At 43.5% G+C, this 25,521-nt stretch overlaps 1 protein-coding gene across 2 annotated transcripts in view; it reads right to left on the bottom strand.

Moving 5' to 3' along the window:
- Positions 1–25,266, bottom strand: part of LOC148512614 (protein 4.2-like) — a 55,352-nt gene extending 30,086 nt beyond the window's left edge. For both annotated transcript variants that reach the window (XM_088481888.1, XM_088481889.1), the window contains exons 1-10: positions 25,169–25,266; positions 18,102–18,287; positions 17,778–18,011; positions 17,204–17,322; positions 15,769–15,897; positions 15,510–15,672; positions 14,005–14,143; positions 12,106–12,209; positions 7,192–7,437; positions 1,994–2,284 (exon numbers count right to left, since the gene is read on the bottom strand). In XM_088481888.1, coding sequence (XP_088338014.1) covers positions 1,994–2,284; positions 7,192–7,437; positions 12,106–12,209; positions 14,005–14,143; positions 15,510–15,672; positions 15,769–15,897; positions 17,204–17,322; positions 17,778–18,011; positions 18,102–18,287; positions 25,169–25,178 — 1,621 coding nt within the window. In that variant the 5' untranslated portion in view covers positions 25,179–25,266. The remainder of the gene's footprint in view (positions 1–1,993; positions 2,285–7,191; positions 7,438–12,105; positions 12,210–14,004; positions 14,144–15,509; positions 15,673–15,768; positions 15,898–17,203; positions 17,323–17,777; positions 18,012–18,101; positions 18,288–25,168) is intronic.
- Between the last annotated feature and the right edge of the window lie 255 nt (positions 25,267–25,521).

Raw genomic sequence — 25,521 nt, 5'->3', positions numbered from 1 at the left:
CCTGGGGGGATGCGGTTTGGTTTAGGGTTTCCCAGGGGGACTTAGGCTTAGACACCCCCTGGGCGAGTTAGGGATAGGCTAGGGAAAAGGGGGGGTTAGGGTTTGGCATCCCTGGAAGAATTAGGTCTAGGGTGCGGGGAGGGGGAGTTAGGTTTAGGCACTAGGGGGGAAGTTAGGGTTAGGCACCCCTAAGGGAGGGTTAGGGATAGCCTTCATACTTACCCTGTTGGGATCTCCATCTGCCGGCCTTCCGGCGTTGGTATTTCATCCGCCGGGCTGAAGTTCGGCGGTATAACATACTGATTCCCTACCATCCAATGGTGAAAATTTTAACTTTGACAAGTAAGTTGGCCCCCCTAAGCTCTGGGCCTCATAGCAGCTGCACCCCTTGCACCTATGGAAGTTATGCCCATGCACATGTGGCAGTTTGTTATGTTTATGTTTTATTTTACATAACCAACCCAAACACCAAATGTACAACAGGGAGTTGAAAGGAAAATGGGGAGAGGGGTGAAAGGGACAGGGACAAGTCACCTAAAAAGACTAAAGGAGTGGGGAGTGATTAGGTTGAGAGAGTCCTGAAATAGTGTGTCCAGGATAGAAAGACGAACCAGTGAAACAGAGGCCATTGGAGGGTGGTTATGCAAGGGACCAAAGAGGATATCAGCATGGGAAGGAGATTTCTCTGGGAGAGGAACTAAGGGGACCAGACTCGATCAAAAGAGGTATGGTCATCATAAAGTTGATAGGTGATTTGCTCCATGTGATTGATTGAACCAGACATACTCGATGGTATAAGAGTAGAAATGCAGGGGTGATCCGGACGTTTCCAGAATTTAGCAACAAGACATTTGGCTGCAGATAGGATGTGAGAGTTGTGCTGTGTGTTTATTGGATTCATCAATAGGGTAGCATAGTCGAAAGCTCCAATAGTCTTTGCTTACTGGACAGGGAATCAGAGAGAATAAAAGATCCTGGACCCCATCCTAAAAGGTGGATATCACTGGACAGGAAGACCAAATATGAAAAATGTGTCAAGCTGGTCACAGTTCCTCCAGCAGGTAGGAGAAGAAGAATCATACATCTTTGCTAACCTAGCAGGGGTATAGTACCACCTAAAGTATATGTATATGCAATTTCCTTGATCACAGTGGAATTAGAACTAGAGGCAGTTTAGCTATGATTTTTTTCCCCCAGTAATCCTCCTCTGGGGGTGGCCCAAGATCTCACTCCCAAAATACCATAAAGGCTAGATATTATACCTTGTAAAGGGGAGGAAATGCAAAGCCTTTCAAGGGCTGGTTGTGTTTTGAGTGACATCTGTTGCAGCAAATCCTGGGTAGGTAAGAGACAGTGGTTGGTGTACAGTTCACAAATGTAAGATAGAGATTTGTGTGTCCAGGACCTTCAAAGTGAGAGCTATGAGGGAATTCACACCATTTCAGGATTGCAGTAGTGCTCTTCCTCTAGTTCTGTTGGTCTAAGGCACAGGTTCTCAAACTTGGTCCTCAGGACCCCAAGCAGTGCATGTTTTGCAGGTCTCCTCACAGAATCACAAATTAAATAATTAGCTGCACCTGTGGATCTTTTAAAATGTGTCAGTGAGTAATGAATACACCTGTGCTCCTGCTGGGTGTCCTTGAAAACGTGACCTGTGTGGGGTCCTGAGGACCGAGTTTGAGAACCACTGGTCTAAGGTTTTGCACAGTTTTACACCCTTGATAACAAGCTCATCTGTTGTCCATCTCCTAGTTATGAGAGACCTATATGCCTGAGCTAACATTGAGTCCGATTACAATGTTAAAAGTCAATTCAAATATTATGATCTTCATCAAAGTGACTCTTATTTTCACACACTTTTCTTCTACATCCAAAGATCATCCAGATACCTTTAGATCTATAGCAACCACTTAATGCAAGTAAGGAATCCTGTTACACATGGCCAGGAATATCCTTTTTAAGTTCAGTTACATTTTAGGTGTGTCTGACTTACCTTCTCCTGCCATAAGGTGGAAGTCAAACTTCTCACTCCAAAACTGTTCCCGTGTGATGCCGTAATCTTGTGCAGTCTGAGCACTGAGCACAAGCTCCAGATCCTTCTCCTCTCCACATACATTGCTCACTGTCACAGTAACACTTATGTCTGCTCCAAACAGCTGAGCATTCTGGGATATGATGGACACAAAGATGGGGCTAAAGAACATAGGGTTGTTCTCACTCGTCTGCTGATTATTCAATATAAGTTGCTTGGCTTTTTGAACAGCTTCATATTCTTCTGTAGAACCTATTGGGAGGCACAGCATAAAGGTAGACAACTGGATGATACATATGCATATATGCTGCAGTTAATTCTAATTCTCTAAATTCTTCAGACATCAGAATGCTTTACAGAGTTGAAAATAAATCTGGGAGACTGAAAATATATGATAGCTTTAATCTTATGCAGGCCAGACATCAGCACCTCAATTCCCTGATGCTGAGACAGATCCGCGGACATTCCCTGATGCTGATCTGCAGATCCGCAGACATTCCCTGATGCTGATCTGCAGATCCGCGGACATTCCCTGATGCTGATCTGCAGATCCGCGGACATTCCCTGATGCTGATCTGCAGATCCGCGGACATTCCCTGATGCTGATCTGCAGATCCGCGGATATTGATGATTGGCGATCAGGAAATTAAAATGTTACAAATTCCAGACTCACCAATTGCAACCATTTTCGGGTTAGAATTGGTAAATCAAGAATGTCCAACATGATTAGTTTCCCTGATTACCTGACCCCATTATCTGCAGAAAGGGGAATTGAGGCAATGCATCGCAGTTGTATGGGCCCTTTTTATGCTGCAAATCTTTTTCAAACCATTATACTTCTCTGTCAGTAAACAAATTGCGTGTTATGTTTTAAGCTAATTTCTAGTGTCTTTGGAGGCATGTGTACAGCTGTTAAGTATATTAGACCATCTCTAGGCCCTACCACCCACATCATACTATTCGCACAAATATAAAGTATATATTGGACACTGTTGGTAAAATACACAGTAGCATTGAGTAGTGTTATCACACCAAAAACAAGGCCGGATTTCCATCTCTATTCAAGCTGCTGTACTCACTGAGCCAAATAGTCATTTCTGTTGTAATAAAAGGGAAAGTGTGGGTGGCGCTGAAACACACAGCAAGGGATGATGATGATAAAATCTCTTTAATGCATAAAAAACATGAATGATACAATAAAAGCAATATGTATAACTACCGGGAGTAAAAAAAGCAACAATTAAACTACAATGAAACAATAATGTTCATGAACCCACCAGTGTAATCCAGCCTAAATCGAGTTAAATCAGCTGAGATAGTTCCTTGCATGTAATTCCAATAAGGCTAAAATCCAATTCCTACATGGGTAAAACGATAATCCTTAAATGAGGGTAAGGCCAATGAGGGCAATAGTGATGGCTCTAATTCAACTCTAATTCAACTCCCTTTCATAATTCATAATATCTACCTTGCCTAATCTACATTCATCCTCCTCCCTCATATGACTCAACCATGAGCCTACTAAAGTTACCTTCCCTCTTTCCTACACACTTTTCCCCAAGCTCCTCTCCCCTCTCTAACATCCCATTCCTCCTTCTCTCATCATTATTTTCTCTTTGCTACTTCCCTCCTCACTAGTCTGCAACCACCTCACAGCAGCCTATGGGGGAGATGTATCAAAACTTTGAGAGAGATAAAGTGGAGAACTTGCCCATACCAACCAATACACTTCTAACTATCATTTTACATGCTGTGCTAGATAAATGACAGAAGATGATTGGTTGGTATGGGCAACTTCTCCACTTTCTCTCTCTCTAAGGTTTGAGGTATACCCCTGGGACCCTCCCTTTTCTTGATTCCTTTGAAATTCATGCTATCAATCTGTTATCTCCTAGTTTATGTTGTGGTAATTTATTGCCACCATGTAGTATTTCCTAATTGCTAATTCCTTTTCTTTGGCCTGTCTACTTTCATTGTAGGGAGATTCAATATTCCCATCACAAACCGACTCTCTCAGCAATCAGAAAAGTTTTTCACTTCCGTCATCCTTTTGCCAAGCTCTAGAAAGTAATAAACTACCAGCCACTCAGTTCCTAACTGTCATGATACAGGCTGTGTATAAAAAAATGTCAGCAGCTGATTGGTTGGTACTTTATCACGCTCTAATTTATCACTTTCCAGAGCTAATCTACCCTAGTGGATCTCCTACCCACTGTAATATACTCTTTCTTTGACCTTGTCTTCTGCCCATCTCTAGTCCAACTTGGTATTCCCACTCTCTGACCAAGACCTCCATTCCTTCAGCTTTACCTTAGCTCATGCTTCTCCTTCTGAGCCCAACACCTCCATTCCCACAGCAATACCTAAGTACTCTCGACTCTATCTACTTATCATCTTCACTAATACAACTACTCTTTCTTGATCTGGTAACCTTTTTCTACAATAGCACATGCTGCAATCACAACCATGGCAAACGAAACTGATCCACCACCTGCAAAAGTGTCCTGCACTGTTGAGCTCCAATGAAGAAAATCTTTCTCTAAAGCCCATATCCTCTACTGTAAAGTCATTTTTTCATCTTAAGACACTGTCCTTTCATTGTCAAGAAAACTTTATTCACCTCTTTAATAACCAGACAGTATTGTAACCCCCAATGCCTCTGTCAGGGCTCAGCCGGGGATCGGCGCCCGCTTACCGCACCGCCGGTTTCCCCTTTCATCCTGGGTGGTCGGTTGGCCTGCGTGACGGCGGGGGAGAAGCTGAGTATTCTCCCCGCTTGCTGTGGCTTCCTGGAGGGCTGGTGTCCGGCATCGCAAATCCGGACATGGGCGCCGCCATGACAGTCGGCCCATGTGACTGGATCCTTCCCCCTGGATCCTTCGCCCGTTTTCAGCTGATGCTGTGCACCTGTCTAAGGGTTCCCCTGGGTATAAAACTGTTCCACAGGTTATGGGAATTTGCCTGAACAACGGTTGTCTCCTAGCGTGCTTTAGTGAGTTCCCGGTCCAGGTTCCTATTCATCCGTACAGCAGCAGTGTTACCACCTTTACCTGTGTGCCTAAACATCTCTGGTGAATACCCATGCAGCAGTGTTACCACCTTTACCTGTGTGCCTAAACATCTCTGGTGAATACCCGTGCAGCAGTGTTACCACCTTTACCTGTGTGCCTAAACATCTCTGGTGAATACCCATGCAGCAGTGTTACCACCTTTACCTGTGTGCCTTTACGTCTCTGGCGAATACCCGTGCAGCAGTGTACCCACCTTTACCTGTGTGCCTATACGTCTCTGGTGAAATACCCGTGCAGCAGTGTTACCATCCCCACCTGTGTGCCTTACGTCTCCAGTGAACATCCGTGCTACAACGTATACCGCCTCTACCCGTGTGCCTTCTATCTCTGGTGACGTCTCAAGTAACCGTGAGTCGCTTCCCACTTGAAATCCTTATTGACGTTTTGATCCTCGTGTCAAGGTGTTTTCTATACAGTATTTTAAGGGACTGTTTTGTGCCTAAACAGGCATATCCTCGCTGGGCCACGGGTGTAGTGTCTCTATCCCTGCAGGGCTTGGGTACCTGGTCAAAGGACCGCGACCTGCTCACGGGGTGCAGCTAAGCCCATATCCCAATTGGGGGGGGTCACTGGCGAACACCATCCTGTGGGTTAGACTCCGCGCCTTTGCCCAGGTCTCGCCAACACTCAAGACCTGTGGATGAGGAGAACGTACATCCAGGCCCCTCGTCTCCGCTTCTTTCCCCAACTTAGACCCACCACGTCCTCTTCTCCAGTCTCAGACGTGACAGCCTCTTTGTCACCTTCATTTCACTTCCATGATTTTACCACCTACTAGTAAAACTAAATTTACCATTTGGCAAAACATTTCCTCATAACAGATCCTGCACACCCCACAAACGTTCTGCTACTTTCCCCACTCTATCCTCATTTCATTCTCCACAGTAACCAAGGATGAAATCTATGCACTGACCATCTTACAACCTGCCTTCAGGCCCCCATACATCAGAGATTGATTGCAGCAATCGTGCAATTTGCAATCGATTGTGTATAAAAATCTTTCCCTTTTTCAATTGATTGTGGCAATTTTGCAATCTGCAATCGATTGAAAAAGGGAAAGATTTTTTATACACAATTGATTGCAAATTGCACGATTGCTGCAATCAATTGCTGATGTATGGGGGCCTTTATTCTCGTCCAATTTCACTGCTCCCTCTCCCCCACCGCATGCCCATCTCTAGCTTCATCTTCATCCTGTCTCTCTCCACTGGTACATTTCCATTGTTTTTTAAACAAACTGTCAACCCAAAAAAGTATTTCATCCAGGCCTCTTTCCAATGCGGCTGCCCTATTTCTTATTTGGGAACAAAACTACTTCAGCGACTTGTGTACAAAATGTGATCTCTCTACTTTTTCTATTCTCATATCTCCCCTCTCCGCAATTAGGCACCGTCCCCAAAATTACACTGAGACTGCTCTCACAAAGGTGATAAAGGGGTTTATTCAAGTAAAACATGAACTGACTACCGAAAAATATCACTATATATCACATCATATCGATGTGATCAATAGTAACATTTTGTAGTCATTCATGTACACTTACCTGCCCAGCGACATCATCTGGTAAATGGCCCCTCTGTGATCAGAGGAAGTAGTGTGAAGTCAGACATATCGGGAGTCCGATATATCTTCTCATTCTACATTAGCCGGTGTCTGAGACCAGCAGATCACTTCAGACCTGCTACAAAAGACGCTGGTATAAAGAGGGTGGAACAAGTGCCGGCTGCCGGGCAGAGAGTAAGAAAGCATTGAACGTCCCTGCTCTTTTCATGTTGCTGTACAGATTACGCCATCCTCAGATGCAGCCAGTTGTTCTATGAATCGCTCTCCCCATACTACTTTAATGTGCGCTGGTTGTACCATCCAGTTTCACCAGTGAAACGATGCCCTCTAATGCCCACTAATGCCCACTGTGTTTAAATACTTATCTTAAATTAATACTAACTTAGCCCTGTAACTTTGGGACATGTAGGAACTATGCAAATAAGTACTTGGTGACACACTTAAGATTGCTATAAGAGATTTACTTTGATTTAGAACAATCACAGTCTGTGTTGTACAATGTAGTCTGACAAAAATAATACTCACCTTTTGGGTATTTGTAGTTATGGGTAATATCATTTTGGACTTCACTTCCGATGCTCTTTGTACTGATTCCATCTCCAACATGTCTGACATTGCTAAATGCCTTACTAAAATATCCATTTGAGTGCTGCACCCAGATCACACGGTCTGTGAATACCTTAGAGAAGATGAGCTTTGTGTCATAATTGAAGTCCACACGTCCTTCCTTGATAGCTCTTACCGGGGCAGGACCACAACAGTACAGAGCACCTGTAATTATAGGACAACCAGATATACAGGCAATGTTTTAAATGGAGCTATTGAAATTGGATAATACTCCTGTATACAATATTAACATTGCAGAAGATCAACTCCTAATTGTTTAACTGAAGCTGTCTTGCACAAGTAAATGGAAATAAATTATTATTAGTATTATTATCCTTTACTTATTGGGAACCACAAGAGGTCTGCAGTGCCATGCAGAATGCATACAAAATACTGTGCAAACATTATAGTACAAGGCAATATATACGCGGCAGTTGAAAACTACACCTTAATTCAAATTAAGTCACTATAACTAGGCAACTAGCACTGGCTGAAACTGTACCCCAGTTAACGGGCACAGCCATGGGCATAGCTAAAGTGGGAGCAGGTGGTGCCATTGCTATGAGGCCCGAAGACTTAGGAGGCCCGGACAAAAGTCATGTAGTTGTCTATCAAGTTCCCAAAATTTTCAATTATGCAATTGGGTCTGACCAGTTGCCAAGCAAAAATATGGTTACAATCCATTTTCAGTGAATAATGTGTGTAGTTTATGTTATAATGATAAGGAGGTTCTGTAAAGTAGCATAATCTTACCTTGGCACTGAAATGTGATATAATATGAACTGGATGGCACTATAATGTTACATACTGTAATATAAACAGGGGCACTGTAATGTGGCACAATATGAACTGGATACACTGTAGTATGACATGAACAGGAGACACTAACATGACATAATATTAACTGGTGCTCTGTGAGGTGACATAATATAAATTGGGGGCACTGAAGTGTTGCACTGTATGAACTGTGGGCACTACAGCGTGGCATAATATGAAATGGGGGCACTACAATGTGGCATAAAATGAACTGGGGCCACTACAACATGGAATAATATGAACTGGAGGCACTACAATGTGCCATTATGAACTGAGGACACTTCAATGTGACATAATTTAGTATGTAATGGTGACACTGTATGGCTTAATGTGAATTGGGAGCATAATGTGTACTGGCAGCATTACAATCTGACAAATTGTGAACTAGGGCACTACTATGGGGCATACAATTAACTAGGGCACTACTAAGGGACATAAAATGAACTAGGTCATTACTAAGGGGCATAACAGTAACTAGTATAATATTATGGGGCAAAAAATTAGCTAAGGCATTACTATGAAGCATAAAATGAACAACTGCTGCAGAAAGGTGTCTCTCTACAAGCATTAGGGTGGGAGCCAGGGTCAGACTGGCAAATATCAGAAGGGCTGATCCAGACTGAAAACTGGACAAGCAGCTCTGTCGGGGGGCATGCGGTGAGACCATGGTGGGGTTGAGACATGCCCCCTTTGCACAAGAACACGTGCCATAGACGCACAGACATTACTGCCAGGGCTGATCTGGAGCCCCAGTCCATGCCTGGTAGGGGCTCATTGAAAATGTTGCTATGGGGCCCACAAAGGTCTGCTTACGCCCTTAATTCAAGAAGAATGCCATAAGATGGCATCAGCAGGGAAAGATAAGTATAGATACTCATCTGAATGTAATCACTTTGTCAGGGTTTATAATGACAATTTAATCAATATATGCACTTAATTTATGAACCTAATTTTTTTATACCTTATACTACATTATGTGTGTTTAGGCAGAGTTTATAATAAATATATATTTTATTCTCCTCGTATGCTCTTTACATACATTTGAAGAATTTGAGTGTGCAAATCAAATTGTCCTGGGCCTGATTTGGACAATAATGCAGCCACGATTGTGTCTTTTTAAGCAATGCCGCTTTGACATTATGTGATTGGCTTCCTACTGAGACGCCACGTGGCTGCTTTGCTAATCCACTGCTATGAGGACAAAGATACACCATCAGCCGCACCATCAGATATTGCAGCAGCCCTATGAAGGTGCAGAACATCAATCTACACATGGCCGCCGAAATCAGTGCAACTGTGGAAAAAGACTGAGTCGCTGATCGCATCATACCCTCTAGCCATCCCCCTATTGCCTCCCAGGTACGGCCAGTGAAATTGCTTCTCTCTGCATCCAAATTTATTTTGCGTTGCCTGGCGGTAACCATTGGAACACATGCACAGTGTGATTTAGATGCATGTGCAGACTTAAAACATTGGCCGCTTGCGGCCCACATTGGCACTGCAGCCACCTCTGAATCAGGCCCTTTGTATATGATTTTAAGGGCTGAGACTGGATTTTTCCCCAGAACCCCCCTCATGTAACAAAGGTGTGTTAGTTAGATCAGCACACTGCCAGGTTCCTATCAATACTATTTCAGTATGCAGGTAAATGAGAGAGTTTAGTTCCCTAATACAGAAATTAAATGTTAGCGCCAGAGCCGGATTTAGACCTCATGGGGCCCTAGGCAAGATACCGGTTTTGGGGCCCCCCTCCTTCCATAGTACTATATTTTCATTCCTAATTCATGCCGCCGTACAGCACCCTGAAGAATAGGTCCACCGCGGCCTTGAAATGTCGGCTATGGGTTATATTTACTAAAGTAGAGTTTTTAGAAGTGGAGATATTATATATAGCAACCAATCAGATTCTACTTCATTTAACTAGCACCTTCTAGATTAGATAATAGCTAGAATCTGATTGGTTGCTATGGGCAACATCTCCATTTTGAAAAACTCTCACATTAGTAAATATACCCCTATGTATTTACAATACACTTGATCTTCACTAGCTATTGCTAAGCTTTTCCAAGTTTGACCCCGTTGATTGCCCCCTTTATTAGCTCTCACTGCCAGTCCATTCCAGATCACAGTGACCCACTGCCCACTCACAGCAATCACTCACTCAGCACACTGACATCCATCCCAGCTCACTCATTGCCCCCCATAGCACACACACTGACCCAGTTACTGCCCATCTTACTACAGCACCATATACTGCCCTCTCACAGCACCACTTACTGCCCCCTTCACTGCCTGTCTCACATCACAGAACCCCTTACCCCTCTCAGCACCACTCTCCCCTCACAGCACAGACAACTCTTCCCTCACAACACAGACCATCCTCCCCTCACAGAACCCTTCTCCCCTCACAACACAGACCCATTCTCTGCACAGTACTCCTCTCTCCTCACAGCAGACACCCTTTTCCCTCACAGCAGACACCCTTTTCCCTCACAGCACAGACCCCCTCTCCTCTCAGCACAGACCCCCTCCCCTCTCAGCACAAACCCCCTCCCCTCTCGGCACCGACCCTTTTCTCCCACAGCACAGAACTCCGCTCTCCTCACAGAACAGACCTCCTCTCCCTTCACAGCACAGACCCCCCTCACCTCTCAGCACAGACCCCCCTCACCTCTCAGCACAGACCCCTCTGCTAACGGGTCTGTGCTGTGAGGGCAGAAGGGTCTGTGCTATGAGGGCAGAGGAGTCTGTGTTGTCAGTGGAGGCGGGCTCTGTGGGGAGGGGGGTCTGTGCTGAGAGGGGAGGGGGATCTGTGCTGGGAGGGTAGGGGGGTCTGTGCTGAGAGGTGAGACCCCCCTCCTTTCTCAGCACTGATCCCCCTCCCCTCACAGCTCAGACCTCTTACCCCCACCCCCCCTTGCCAAACTTACCTGTCGGTGATATTTGTATTAATGGCGTTGACCTCCATGGCTCTTCCTCTGCCTCCCAGTCAGTGTAAATTGCGATGTGACGTAATGACATCACATCGCATCACGGAGCAGTGCCTCCTGATGGCACAGGGAGAGGGGTCAGACAGTAGAAACACGTGACTCACCGCCGATCTATACCCTGCCTAATGATAGAGCCGGCCCACCCTGCTCCTCCCCCGCCCTTTGCTCTCCTCCTCCCCAGTGCTGCTGCTTACAGAATGCCTGTGTGTGCCTCCTCTCCCCAGATGGTGCGCTCAAAACAAACAGCGCAGCCAGCAGGTACTTGTCCAGGGCCGGATTTCAGGGGAGCCCAGCCAAGGGTCCTGCCGGGCCCTAGGCGGCCGCCTAGAATGGATAGCGGTAAATCCGGCCCTGGTTAGTGCAGGTTCGCACCTGGATCAGGTCACTTTTCCACATGTGCACTAAGAACCTTATTTTAATGCTAGATATTCTGTTGCTTATGCTGGGCATATACTCTACAATTATCTGTCAGATATCTGTCAAATCTGTCTGGTGGGAAGGAAAATCTGGTCCGTTTTCTAGTGTTTGGGAGCAAATTTCTATTGTTATTTGCTCCCATACATTACCAGGTTTTCATTCCAACCAGCCAGATTGGACAGATATCTGACAGTTAATTGTATAGTGTATGTCCAGCATTAGCAATGTAGCAAAATGTATTCAATATACTTAGTGAACATCTACACTTTTATTTCAGAAAAACCCCATGCCAATAAAAAAGAGCCTTTTGACATAATATACAGCCCATTGCCGTTAAAAAAGGAAGTAAAAAGCAGCTACATGGCCATCAATATCCCAAGCATTATGCATAACATTGTGTAATCTACCAACTAAAATGTAATATAAGAAAGTGTTAAACTCAGTAAAATGCCCCAGCAATATTCTCATATATGCTAATTTATCGGTTCCACGTGACTGATATTTGCAGATAGTAAATCACCTTTCTTGAAACTTTGTGCAATATATTGATATTATACTGTATTAGCAATAATTCTAATAATTTCGTTTTTGGAATAACTTATATTATTACCATTATATTTCTGTTGTGCAGTGGCATCAAGAACCTGCCATCCACTGTATCCTTTATGGAGATCTTTTCTATCCATCCAGCACTCATTCCACACATGAAAATGCCTGTAGGAGGATATAGCATTATACACAAGAAGCAGGATGGCCACTGAAGTAGGAAAGGTTGGTCTTTTGGACAAGACGTCAGAACCCCATGATACACCGACATGTAAAAAAGAATGTATTGGCCAGTATGGGAACAAATGCGAGGGTAAGTAGCCATGTTGGTCTGGAATTTGTATCCTCCCAGCAGTATAACCATAACGGCCATTGACTCCCAAAAAATATATTATATGTAGTCTATAGAGATGTGCAGGCTCTGATTTTCCCGCCAAGTTTATATTTTTCCCGCCAAATATCTGGTCTCAGAAAGAGGCAAAACATCATTGTTCATGGGCATACATCATCCTTCTTGGACAAAAGTCCATGAAAGTTGATGTTTGTCCATGAAATATGACATTTGCATCTTTCTGAGACCCTATTTTTGGCGGGATATATCCGAACTTGCAGGAAAATCTGAACCGAAGCGGGCCTGCACATCTATAGTAATTTATATTGTTTAGTAACAAGTAGTAAACTTCTACTTGGTTCTATAGACAGTCACCATGCAGTATTGAAGGCAGCTGAACCAATCTCTCACTAGTCTGCTGGGCCAGGATTTAATTGGGGCAACCTGGGCAATTACTAACTTCTCCAAACCGCAGGGGAGCCCAACTTCTATTGAAATTGAGCATATTAGGGGAAATCTACATCACTGTGGTTCTACATAAGTAGTGCCAACATAGGGGACATCAGATGCTCATTTGTTTGGTAATAAGCAACAGATGAACATCATAAACTGCTGTTTCAGGAACAGTTCTTCGCAAATGACCTGGAATTTATTCCAAAGTACGCTGTCCAACAGGGAAGGAAGCTCAGGAACCGGAAAGTAACTACCACATAAACACATTGTTTCCCTCTCATCAAAGTACATATTCTCCTAATTGTATGGCCCGGGTGAAGGCGGATGGGGGATGTCAGGAGAGTCTAGCAGAGTTGGCAGCAATTCTCAGAGAATAAACTGCTTCGATTTCAAAACAAATATTCTTCTAGGATAGGAAACATTGGGCCTGATTCAGACCCACTCGCGAGCGGCTGTCCGCTCGCAAGTGGGTCGATGTTCTGGACTGAGCATGCGCACGACGGAGGGAGCTCCGTCGTGCGCATGCGCCAGACGCGACGAGCGAAGTCCTTCGCTCGTTGTGTCTGATCAAAGGGGGCGTGCTGTCAATGTTGATTGACAGCACGCCCCCTTTGGTAGGCGTGCCAGGAGCGTGCCTCCCTGACGGGGGCGTTCCCACGGGAACGCCTCCCATCAAAAGCCGGCCCACTGACATCACTAGTGATGTCAGTGGGAGTGATTTTGGCTCTGATAGAGCCAAAATCACTCCGGAGCTTGCGGTTGAAAACCTCAACCGCAGGCTCCGGCTCGCAGTTTCGATGGTCGCGATGGTCAAGACCATCGCGGCCATCAAACTGCACGCTCCTATAGCCTGTGGGTGGTCACCCACAGCTATACGAGCGTCCAGGAGGACGCTCCTTTTTCATGGAGGCCGGCCCTCATTCAGAGCGTGCGCTCTGCTCAGAGCGTACGGCTCTGGATGAGGGCCTTTGTCTTTAACTTTTGATAACTATTTTTATTGCTATTTATACTTATTTATTAGGACAGTGCCATTTCAGCAATTGCTATAATGGTCAAACCTATACAGTATGTCCTCAGTAAACAGTCCCTTCCAACCATTTGTTTTTAAGGTTTGCAACAGTTACAGTAAGTAGAGATGTATGTATGTAACTGTGACTAACATGCTCTATCAGTCATTACCAGATGCTGTCATTCCTTGATCTGTGGATCCGTGCCCCATTCTCATTGTAATATATATCCTTCTGCAGTGTCTGGTCCGTGTCATAGGCTGAGTTGTAATTGGTGACAATCCTGGTGGGAATTCCCAGACAGCGCAACACTGTCAAACAATTCAAGAAAAAAGTCTCTAATGTTACCAATAACCGCTAACAGGCTAGGTAATAAAAGAGATCCAAGCTATGCATAACCACATTTGTCACATATAGAAGCACTTCTAAGATCCAAGTTAATATAGAACAAATAAGAAAAGTTTAGTTAGAGGTTGTTCATCTTGGACTAAAGCTCCCACTTATACTAAGTATCGCCCCCCTCCAACTCCTTATCACCTCTACTGACACTGTTGCTAGTTGATATGAGGCAAGAAGTAGGTTCCAGCAGGTGGGGTTGCATTATTGTGATACATAGCAAATATTTCATAAATATTTTAAATTATTTATTCTAATTTTTCCCTTTTATTTTAGGGAATGGCAAAGCCAGTGCTAGGGTGGGTACTCTAGGCCAAACTACCCCAGCCTTCTCATCACTAGCCTGCATAACACCCCAATCTAAAAAAAAGTAAATTGTGTAAGAGTAATCAGTGACATGCGATGAGGTAAATGGCTGGGGAGGCACTGGCTCGTAACAGCATCTGATTTACAAATGCATACATGAATATGATCCTGAGGGTTAATGTGGGCATTATACAAAGGTGCAGCAGTATATAGTGCTGAAAATTTGGTGTGTTTTTTTTTATCAGGGATGTGCGTAAAAGGTAGACAGGGGAGGCAGAGCCTCACCTGCCACTCACTTTTTACTCCAGAGTTTTGACTATAAAAATGATTAGAGTAATACAAAGAAGATATTTATACATTTTCTTAAAATTTTTCTTATTATAGTCAAAACTCTGGAGTATACTGAAGTATGGCAAGAAAGGCTCTGCCTCACCTGATCCCACATCACTGGGAGTAATATATCTGTGCTGTAATAATCATTAATAATGACAGGGACCAATCAGGAGGCAATTTGCTGGGCCAATCAGAGCAAGGCAGGAGCTGTCACTTGGGACAAAATTAAATTAACCATGAGCAGCGTGCAGATGAGGGTGACATCAGTGGGGATCACACACAACACGCTACTAGCTGCCTCTCAACTGATATCCCCCTCCTCTTAAAGTAGGAAGCAGCAGAAGAAAGGGAGGACAGGGCAGTGGGTGCTCAAAAAGTACATTTAAATAATTAAGCAAAACCCTCTTTCTGCTCTGCAGGGAAAATAAAAACACCAATTTAATGTTTTAGGCAGCGCTGTTGGCACTCTAGGCAGCAATAGTGTGGAATGGGCATTTGAAGCATGCAATGATCAACTGTCAAAGAGGCTGTTTAATGAATTTACATATTTTGGGCACTTTTATTAAACTGACTTGACATGCATGTTATGAAATAGATATTTCTACTGATACACTGACATGGGAACTTATCTGAGATCGCTACCTGTACACAGCACGGCTGCAAACACCCAGTGATGTCCATAAACCTGCTGATTTTTATCTTGGAACCATAGGTTCAGTATAGGGACACTGCTTATCCACGTGTAGGATAGTCTTCCATTCTCACACATGAAAGCCACTCTGTCTTCCTCATCCCTTCTGCCAATCTGTACATAATAATCAGGCATGTAAAATCTGTACATAATAATCAGACATGTATAGATTATACAGGTAAAAGGATTGCATGAATCAGTCTTGCTTACCATGTCACCGATCATCTGGCTGATGTAGATAGGATCATTTCTCCTCAAATAATGCTTTTCTGGCTCCTCCTGATAACGAGGATTCGTATCCAGAAGCTTAAGACATATATCAGGAATTTCCTGTTCAAACTTTGAAATGAAACAGGCAAATTAATCTCAACATTGAAGGCAAGCAAAAGGCAAAGAGCTTTATTTATGAAGCAAAAACTGTTGTAAGCCGCTGCTTCCTGGTGGGTTGCAGGTGAAAATTAAAAATGGCACCTGCATCGGTGTAAGGCCTGGAGTACTTTACACTGACTGAGAATGCAGCTTTAAATTTTGACCTGCAATGCGACGGGAAGCAGCGGCTTACAAAAGTTGCTGCTTCATGAATAAAAGCCCAAAAACTCAAAACACATAAAGCTTCTCATTGTTTCTGTACAGCAGACCTCCACAGAGCATGCTCAGGAGGGGAGGAGTACGGAATGCTGGTGCTCAGAATCCCGGCGATCAAAATCCAGACAGCAGCATCCCGACAGGGTTAGGATATCGATAGGTATCCTAACCCTTCCCCTCTCCCTACCCTAACCCTCACTTCCTGCTCGGTGCCTGAACCTAACCTCCCCCCTAGTGCCTAAACCTAACCTCCCCCTCCCCACACCTTAAACCTAACCAACCCCCCCTAGTGCCTAAACCAATCCCCTAGTGCCTAACCCTCCCCCCAACCAACTCCGCTACTTACTTTCGGGATGCCAGCGGGTTGGGATGCCAGCGCCGGGATTCTGACAGGTGTTGGGATTCTGGCGCCAGTATTCTTAGCACCGGCATCCCCTACGCTGGGATATTGAACGTGTCCCCTCAGGAGTACATTAAAAGTGTTTACTGGGAGGAACTGCAGAATATGAAGTACAGTGGAACACTAGACAAATAATTGGCATAACATACCGCTTTATAGAGGTTTCCAAATTGACACAGGTATTGAAGGCTGGGTTTGTTGAATTAGTTTGCGTTTTGTATCTTTTTTTGTTATACATATGTTACTTGTTAATACATGTGATGTCTATTTGGAATACTGGATTTTAAGTTATGCTTTAATTGTAAGAAATTCAACTAATTTATGTTATTGTATGATTTATTGATCATTATGTTTCTACTGACCTAAAGATTACCTGGCGGCTTTTAATACAATTACCCTGATGCCAAGATTTATTATATAACCATTCTCACTTGTAGCTTCTTCTTATTTTATCCCAACATCTCCTGGCCTCCCCATCTTTTCCCATGAGGCCATGACCCTTTTTTGGGTGCGTTTTGTCCCCATTTGAAAAATAGGGGTGGCGCCAATGCTCTTTCTGGCACAGAGCACCAAAAAGTCTAGTTACGGCTCTGTAGCCGAGTACTGATAACAACTAAGAAATACATATGAAAAGCTTGCATGGTGAAGGTGAAAACGTACTTGCCCAAAATGCCAGGGCTGGAGCTGAGCACAGCTTTCAGTGCCCAGGTAGATGATACCTTCCTCATTAAGAACATACTCATGTCTTTGAGCCTCATTGTACATGTATACAGGATCATCTAAGAAAGAGGAAAATGAAAAACTATAAAAAGCCATAGCTAATAAGATATTTGCATAATAAAAGTACTGTATATGTTTAACAGTATGGGGTTTATGATATTTACCCCTTCCCTGCTGAGGGTTTTCCTACTGCTGTAATAAGCATATCATGCCACTTTTTAAGCTTCTCACATTCCAACATACAGTAAATAACTGTCTAATAACTGACTAGTTTGTGTGGATGCGGGCAGATAGCTTGATTTATACCCAAACTTGGTGAAATGGCACAACTAGGGTTTCCATGTATCCCGATTTCATAGGACCGTCACAAGTTACCACTGGAAACCTGACATTTGAAATTCCTGGCATCCTGGGCATGTGGAATCTCTACTGAGCACATAAAGATACAAGTTCCTCCTTTGTTTAGCATGTAGTAGTGTCAGGTTTGTTTCTGTGTTACAAAAAATGCACCTACCTTTACACCAAGGGTTAAAAAGCAACATGAATTCCCCCAAATCCTTTACTATCGCATTGGGGATTTTGATTGATAGTGAGTAGTATCCAATGATGGCATTGGCTGGTGAAGTGATTGATACTTTCCACAAGCCCTGGATGTTGTCAACAACCCTGGCACTCCATGTTTTCCTATCACCAAGGCTGGATATTGGAAAACTGTTCTTTGTTCCATTTTGTTTTAAAGGATTGGGACCTGATAAGAAAATCCAGGCACGTAAGTTCACTTAGAAATACAATTTCCAAATAAAGTCCTTCAAATACCAAAGTGATATTGTTACCTTACCTGTCCTAGTAATAAGAGTCAGTTTGCTTAACTCCTCTTGGCTTAGAGTCTGGTCCTGGAGTTTCAGAGTGATGGTGAATTCCTGTCCCCGTCTCAGGAAGAGCCGAGCGTCTCGACTTAGGTTAATGGTCCGATGTTCTTTGTTGTTTGTTGACACTTGAAGATCATATTTTACAACATTCTGACCTGATAATTAAATTAACAATGTCGATTAATATCATTCTGTGTACTATAGCTGCAATGATAGGGTGTATTTATTACAAAGAAATACTCACATGGCAAATAAACTCTAAACCTCAAATAATAATAATACTAATAATAATTATAATGTTAAGCCTCTAATAGAAAATGAATATATATTTTTTTATTGATTCCTATGGACCTAAAATCAGGATTATATGGATAAAAAGGTAACATTCAAACCAGCTAAAAACACATTCTAGCTAATTAAAAATATATATATATATTTTTTTCTTTGTGAACATGAACCTTTAACCACTTAACTGTCGTTTTTTTTCCAGCAAAACCGGTCAGAAATTGCCAGGTCCGCAGAAGAGTCCGGGAAGTCAGAGGAGATTTCTTCATCAAAAACACAGTTGGCTGCTTTCGCATCCGATGTGACCACGTCAGTTAAGTGGTTAATGACGATAAATGTCTATTTATGTTAATAAAAATTATTATTTTGATTGTGTTTCAAATTATTAAAAAACACAAACGTGACAAGCAAACACAAATATAAATTTCGAACCGCAACGTGAAACTGAAATGTGAATGGTGAATCTGTACACCAAATAGTGAACCATAAGATGCAAATTTTGAACTGCAAGCTTAAATTGGAGTCCTCCATACCATGAACATGACCAGCCAGTGATTTTATTTTATTAAATCTATAACCACATTACCAGTATTTATCATTCAGAAAATATCCCTGTTTCAGAAGAGACCAAGGGGCTGATGCTGATTTGAACGCAGGTCCATTTTTGGAGGTATTGTACTTGTTTTCTCACTGCACATCTGGAGAAGAGTGTACACAACTGTGGGCAATGCTAAGTCATACCCATCTAAGTCACATCTCTGCTTGCAGCTGAAGTGTAACTAGGAAGTAAGAGGCCATTCGCACATAGGCAAAGTTTACTGAAGGCCTGTGGGGGAGTATGCAGAGTATTTACTCCTGTTGTCATACAGATCTTTTGCACCAAGGGATAGGTGATAATGATGATGGCTATGAAAGTAAGCCTAGTTCCATGCTCACAGTGTGGGTGCAGTTAGGGTGTTCAACATTAAATTGGTCCCAAGTTAGCAACATACTTCCATTTTTTACTTTACACTGGATGTATTTTTGTTATTCTTTTTGGGGTTTTATAAGTTAGTATATCTAAAGGGCAAAACAATCTATGTTAACCAATGACCGCTAAAATATCTTGGTGAAGATTGTACATGAATGTCTTCTAGATAGTATCGTCCTTAATATTCTTAGATGCATCAGTTTGGCCGCAAAGTGTCCCTGGAAATTATTTAAAATGTTTGGAGTATATAACGGTAATAGATCATCTAAATAAAAGCAAAAATCATTTAGCTGTCAACTTGTGGCTGATATAGGGGCATTTCTGCCATGAGGGAAGGTGATGTTGGATGAGGAGTGCTCTCATCTGCTCCTCATCCACATTGGAAGAAGGAAAATGGTGGCAACCATCGTCATGCAAGTGAATGCGAAAACCATCACCATCGAGCTGAAAGCAGTGATTGTTGGAAACCTTCGGATACCAATGGCCATCCAAACACTGCTGCTGATAGTACCATCCCTTCCTAGTTCCCTGGGTGGACTCACATCAATGCACTGAACTGTGCATTAACAGCTTAATACCGGTGGATGAATACACTGTCTAGCTCATTCATACTTATGACTGTAGCCCATCTGTTACACTGAATTGGAGACGAGGGACTCGATTATGAAAAATACTGAGCTGTCAGTGTGCACGTAGTAGATTCCATCCTGGTACTACATGCCGGCTAGCAGCAGAAAGGAAGTTGAGTTACTCGGTCATGTCGCTGTTGTGCTGGTGCCTATGAGTGGGGAAACCAATGGCCGACACAGCATTTATGTAGCAAAATGTAGATAAGTAATCTCCTTGTAAATAATTTCAAGGACTCATGTATAGAAAGTTATTTGTCAAACCTAATGGTTTTTCCCTTACCATTACTGAATTAGCTCTCCTTTCTAACATGTTGTTTTTGTGAATTTTACTAGGTGTTCTTTATTTAAAGACTCATATATTAGGATTAATGCCCTTTAAAGGGTTGTACATCCTGATATTGGATGAACTATGGCCCTCATTCAGAGCCACTCGCTAGCGGCAGTACGCTCGTTCCGAGCGATGTTCGCACATCTGCGCATGCGTACAGATCGTTATACGCATGCGCGAACCAGTCAGTGCGGCCGAAATTCATGTGCTCGCAATATAGCGAATGCCTGCTATTTTGAGTGACAGAATGAGGCGTATGTGGGTGGTAACAGGGGAAGGTGCTTGAAAATGGGGAGTGGAGATCCGAACGCAGGCGTGCTTAAAGGTCAAAACGGGCGTTTTATGGGTGTGCATAATTAATACAGCAGCGTCATTGACCATGTCACTGGGTTATTTTATAGCCAGAACTGTTCGCAAGATTGTGGTAGCAAAAACCAACCACAAGAATAGCGAGCAGTTCATACGCTGGTCGATGTACTCGATTAATCTAATAAATAGCGGACATGACGTATGGTGCGTGCGGCCAGGGGGCGTTTTTAACAAATAAACGAGCGTATGTTTTGCTCGCTCATTCAGACTTAGAGGTGTGAACAGACTGCAATTTGCGAACTGATCATTTGAATAGCCACCCCTTGTTTTTGAACGAACGACCGCAAATAGCGAACGGCTCTGAATCAGGCCCTATATTTTTAATTCAAGCTGTATTTTGATTACACATATCTGGTGAAAGATATTCCTATTTTTTGTGGAAAGTGGGGAGATTTGATGGCACATAAGGGGCACATGGAGGAGTGTGATTGCGTATAAGGGGTATATCAGGTGCTGTAGGTTGGAATATAGAGGAAGTGGATTTGGATAGAGGGGTAACACAGCAAAGTGTTCGTATGTTATTGTTTCCACATCTATTGGTTTGTTAATCAATTATGTTGGTTTCTGTTACACTATCAGGGTACTAGGGTAACCATCTTCCTACATAATTATTTTCTTATTAACACGTTATTCACATTTCTACTACATTATTGTAAGAGATTGATTACCCTTATTTGAATATTTTCACCACATTTCATATAGATTTTTATAATTTTATTTTATTCTTAAAAATAACCTTGTGTAGCAAGGGGGCCTGTGTCATTTTAATTGTCATTATTAAAGGTTATATTTTATGTATATATTGATTTAAAGAGTGCCCCAACAACAAGCCCTTCTTTTTCTTTTATCTTTGTTATACATTATTCTTTGGGCTTTGGGAGCACCACCAACGATGAATTATGGTGCAATATAACTAAAAGGATGTAACATTGTTGGTATGTAATAATTCAGTAGACAATATGGTTCTGTGCAGTACCCCTTTTTCCTGTTTCAACATAAGGGGCACATGTAGGTGTCTGCATATAAGGGGTATGTGGATGGGTCTAAATGGCACATAAGGGACACATGGGTAGGTCTGAGGGGCATTTAAAGGGCATGAGGAGAGGTAAATTGTAATGCGACCCAGAAAAATGTAGGACCCAGAGAACGGGATGCATCAAGCATCGCATATTGGATATGATGTAACCCATCAACTATCGCATGCATTCCGGCGTTAAGTAACGACATATGCATGATGATTTTGGATAGGTCTCCCGATAAGAGCCATAGTTTACGGTGTGGGGACTTCCGGCTTTATGAGTCTCTCTGCGCATGTGCAACCGTCGGCCAGTACATGCGTGAATTGCGGAGGACCCTGGGAAGGATCCTATTGAATCCCTGTCGGGGAAAACTCAGAAAGAAAGCCCATAGGCTTCTATTAGGTAACACCATCTTTATATGCCATTGCTTATCAGGGATGCAATCGGGAAACCGGCTGACATTATACCGACAGCCGGCTTCCCAACTATCATATCCCGGCGAGGGTGAAATGCCCGGCGTCTAGATGTAGACGTCGCTCATTTCATTTTCATCCCGATCGAAGGGATGCCAGGCGACGTGAGTGGACAGCTGTGGGGGGGGGAGGGTTAGGGTTAGGCACCCCCCAGGGGGGATTAGGGTTAGGCACCCCTAAGGAGGGTTAGGGTTAGGGAGGATTAGGTTAGTCATTACTTACCTTACGACGATCAGGATTTCCAGTGCTGTCGGGCTGCCGCTGCCAGGATCTGTTCCAGTGTCGGGCTGATGCTGACGGGAATTGAACCGGCGGTATTTCATACCGATTCCGCCTATCAGGTCCGGTGCTTGGTGCATATGTGAAATGCAGTGACAGCTCCAAAAATTGCATTTTCAGAGGTTTGACTGCATTTTTAAATGCTGATTCTCTGGGACCCAAATAATTATGAACTTCGTCCAGTGTCACCTGTCACCTAACACATCAAGTCCCAGGGATCAAGAAAGGAGGAATCTGCGTCACGCCCCCAAAACTATTGCATTACTCGTGTTTGAGCCGCAACTCCGTTACCTCCCACAAATGCTCCCTGATTGTCAATCACACTACATCCAAATCCTTGCTGCAACCTCCAACATGTTCCCATCCACCAGGTACAAATACTCTGCTCCTAGTCCTCCCACTTAATTTATGATTGCCATCACCTGTGCTAATAACAACTCTACCACTACCACTATTGTAACAATATATGTGATAGAGATTACTATTATATAATGAAAATCTATATGCTGGGTCACTATGCATAGGCTTGGGGTCTCTTCCACTATGGTGACAATATGTTAGCTAAGGACACTATAACAGTATACTGTATATGCTGGGGATTTATCCCATTATGTTTACAGGGGATACAGTCAATATCTCGGTGGCCGTGATGCCGGCGCTGATATTACCGGGGCCAGTATCCCGATGGCCCTCTCACAATACCGACGCCAGCGTCCCGACTGCCGGGATACCGAAAGTAAGTAGCGTGGTTGGTTGGAGGGTTAGGGTTAGGCACTAAGGGGAAAGGGTTACGTTTAGGGTGTGGGGAGGGGTATGTTAGGTTCAGACACTAGGAGGGGAGGTTAGGGTTAGACAGAGGGTTAGGGTAGGGAGAGGGGCAGGATTAGCAAACCGACCAACAAGTTAGCCCTGTCGGGATGTCAGGTGTGGAGATTCTGACAGCCAGGATCCCGACTGCCGGCATCCCATACCCAACCTGTTTACAGTGTATGTACTGGAGATCACTACCACCTTTGTAACAAAATATGTGGTAGGGTCTCTTCTGTGATTGAGACAATATATATAGTGTGATTTACTACAACTATTGTAAAAATATATGCCCTGGGAGTTTCTAACATTATTGATACAATGTATGTACTACAGGTCACTAACATTGAGCCGTGTTGCTGTCTCTTGAGGAGCAACAAGAAGAAGGTAAGTCAAGCATGGGGGCTGGCTGTGGCTGGGGTTGGAGACAAGGGTCCGACAATGCAGGGCAGGAGACACAGAAGGGGGGCAATATACAGTTCGTGCTTATGACTACATGAACAGTTGTAATAATTTACAAATCACACAGAAGGGAGCTGGCAGGAAACACAGAAGGGGGTTGGCAAGAGAAACAGAAGGGGGGTTGGCAGGAGACACAGAAGGGAAGCTGGCAGGAAAAACAGAAGGGAAGCTGGCAGGAAACACAGAAGGGGAGCTGGCAGGAAACACAGAAGGGGGTTGGCAGGAGACACAGAAGGGAAGCTGGCAGGAAACACAGAAGGGGAGCTGGCTGGAAACACAGAAAGGGGGTTGGCAGGGGAGACACAGAAAGGGGTTTGGCAGGAGACACAGAAGGGCTGGCAGGGGAGACACAGAAGGGGGGCTTACAGGGGAGAGACAGAAGGGGACTGGCTGGAACTAGAGATACACTGCAGTGCTGGAGTTGCAAAAACATGGGGGGGGGGGCTGTCTATTTTGTCAGTCCCAGGCCTCATAATTTCTAATGGCAGCCCTGACCATAGTAGTAATAGGAGGAGCCCCATCTATGGCAGGACTTTACTGCTCATTTGCTCTATACTTGTCTTGCATGTTAGTACAGTCTCTTCCCTGTCATTTGCATACATTGCCTCATGTAGCAGAGACAACAGTAAACAGTAGCAATTCCGGAGCAAATAGCGAGTAAAGTATAAATCTGGATTTGATGCATTTTAAAGTAGGAAAATGGTCACATGGGATAAAGAAATATTTATTTTAATAGTTTCATTTATTTTAACTGAATGAAAAAGTTCAGGTACAAATAACTACATTGACAGAAGTAAATACATTAGCAGTATTAATAACTCATTACATTATTTCTCAGCTCATTGGTCCACAAACAGATCATGGTATTATGCCCAAAGCTCTAGCACATGAATATATTGTTCCTGGTGCAAAGGAAGTAAATGAGGTAAATTGCTGGAAAGAAGCGTGCGCAGAAATAATGCGTATATTCGCACATATGTAGTTGTAAGCATCTCCACATGCAACCGCACCACTGTGTATGGAAAATATACGCCTGCTTTGCTAATAGCCATCATCATCACTGCATACTTCCACCTGCCCTATATTAGGTGCAGGCAAAAGATACACCTTCAAAAAGGTTCAGTTCTGTCTTGCCCACATTTACATGAATATGTACTCAATAAACTTTGCCTATGTGAGAGCGCCGCGCAACAGCTAAGTTCTGTCTCTTAGGTCATGACTGTAGATGAGATTAAAACAGCTACATCACTGCACCACCCGTATGGTGTGTGTGCCCATTTTCTGAGCATGCATAGTGGGCAGTCACGCAGTATATGCTCTGCAAAACGATGTACCTTCAGCTCTGCATCAGGTCCACAGTGAGCAAGACTATATTACCATACCAGTGTCCATCTCAGTCATAGCTGCACCCTCACCTTGCTTCATGTTTCCTATGGAAGTCAGGAACCACCACCTGTCATTCAGCAGCTGATTGTCCGCGCTCTGACAGTTGCTGAAGGTTTCTGAATGTTCTTATCTGTCCACCACACTGTGTTATCTGTCACTGCAGCATCCTCCTACAGGACATCAGTAGCAGGGAGCTATGGGTGGAGTGTGTGTTTAGAACTGTGCACACTGGGAATTCCCTCTTTTCAAATGAAGAATTCATAAAAATTCTAAGCGACAGTTGACGTCTTTTGGTGCCCTTTTCCTCTTGTCACTTATGTGACACCATTCTTTTTGACAATGTGCAGTCTGCGCCAACAAAATCATCTCTTTGAAGTGAAAT

Source organism: Taudactylus pleione, unplaced genomic scaffold (genome assembly GCF_031769625.1).
Source record: "Taudactylus pleione unplaced genomic scaffold, aTauple2 ptg000279l, whole genome shotgun sequence".
NCBI classification, from domain to species: Eukaryota; Metazoa; Chordata; class Amphibia; order Anura; family Myobatrachidae; genus Taudactylus; species Taudactylus pleione.
The sequence above is the reverse complement of the archived record's forward strand: the minus strand, read 5'-3'. Positions and strand labels throughout refer to the sequence as shown.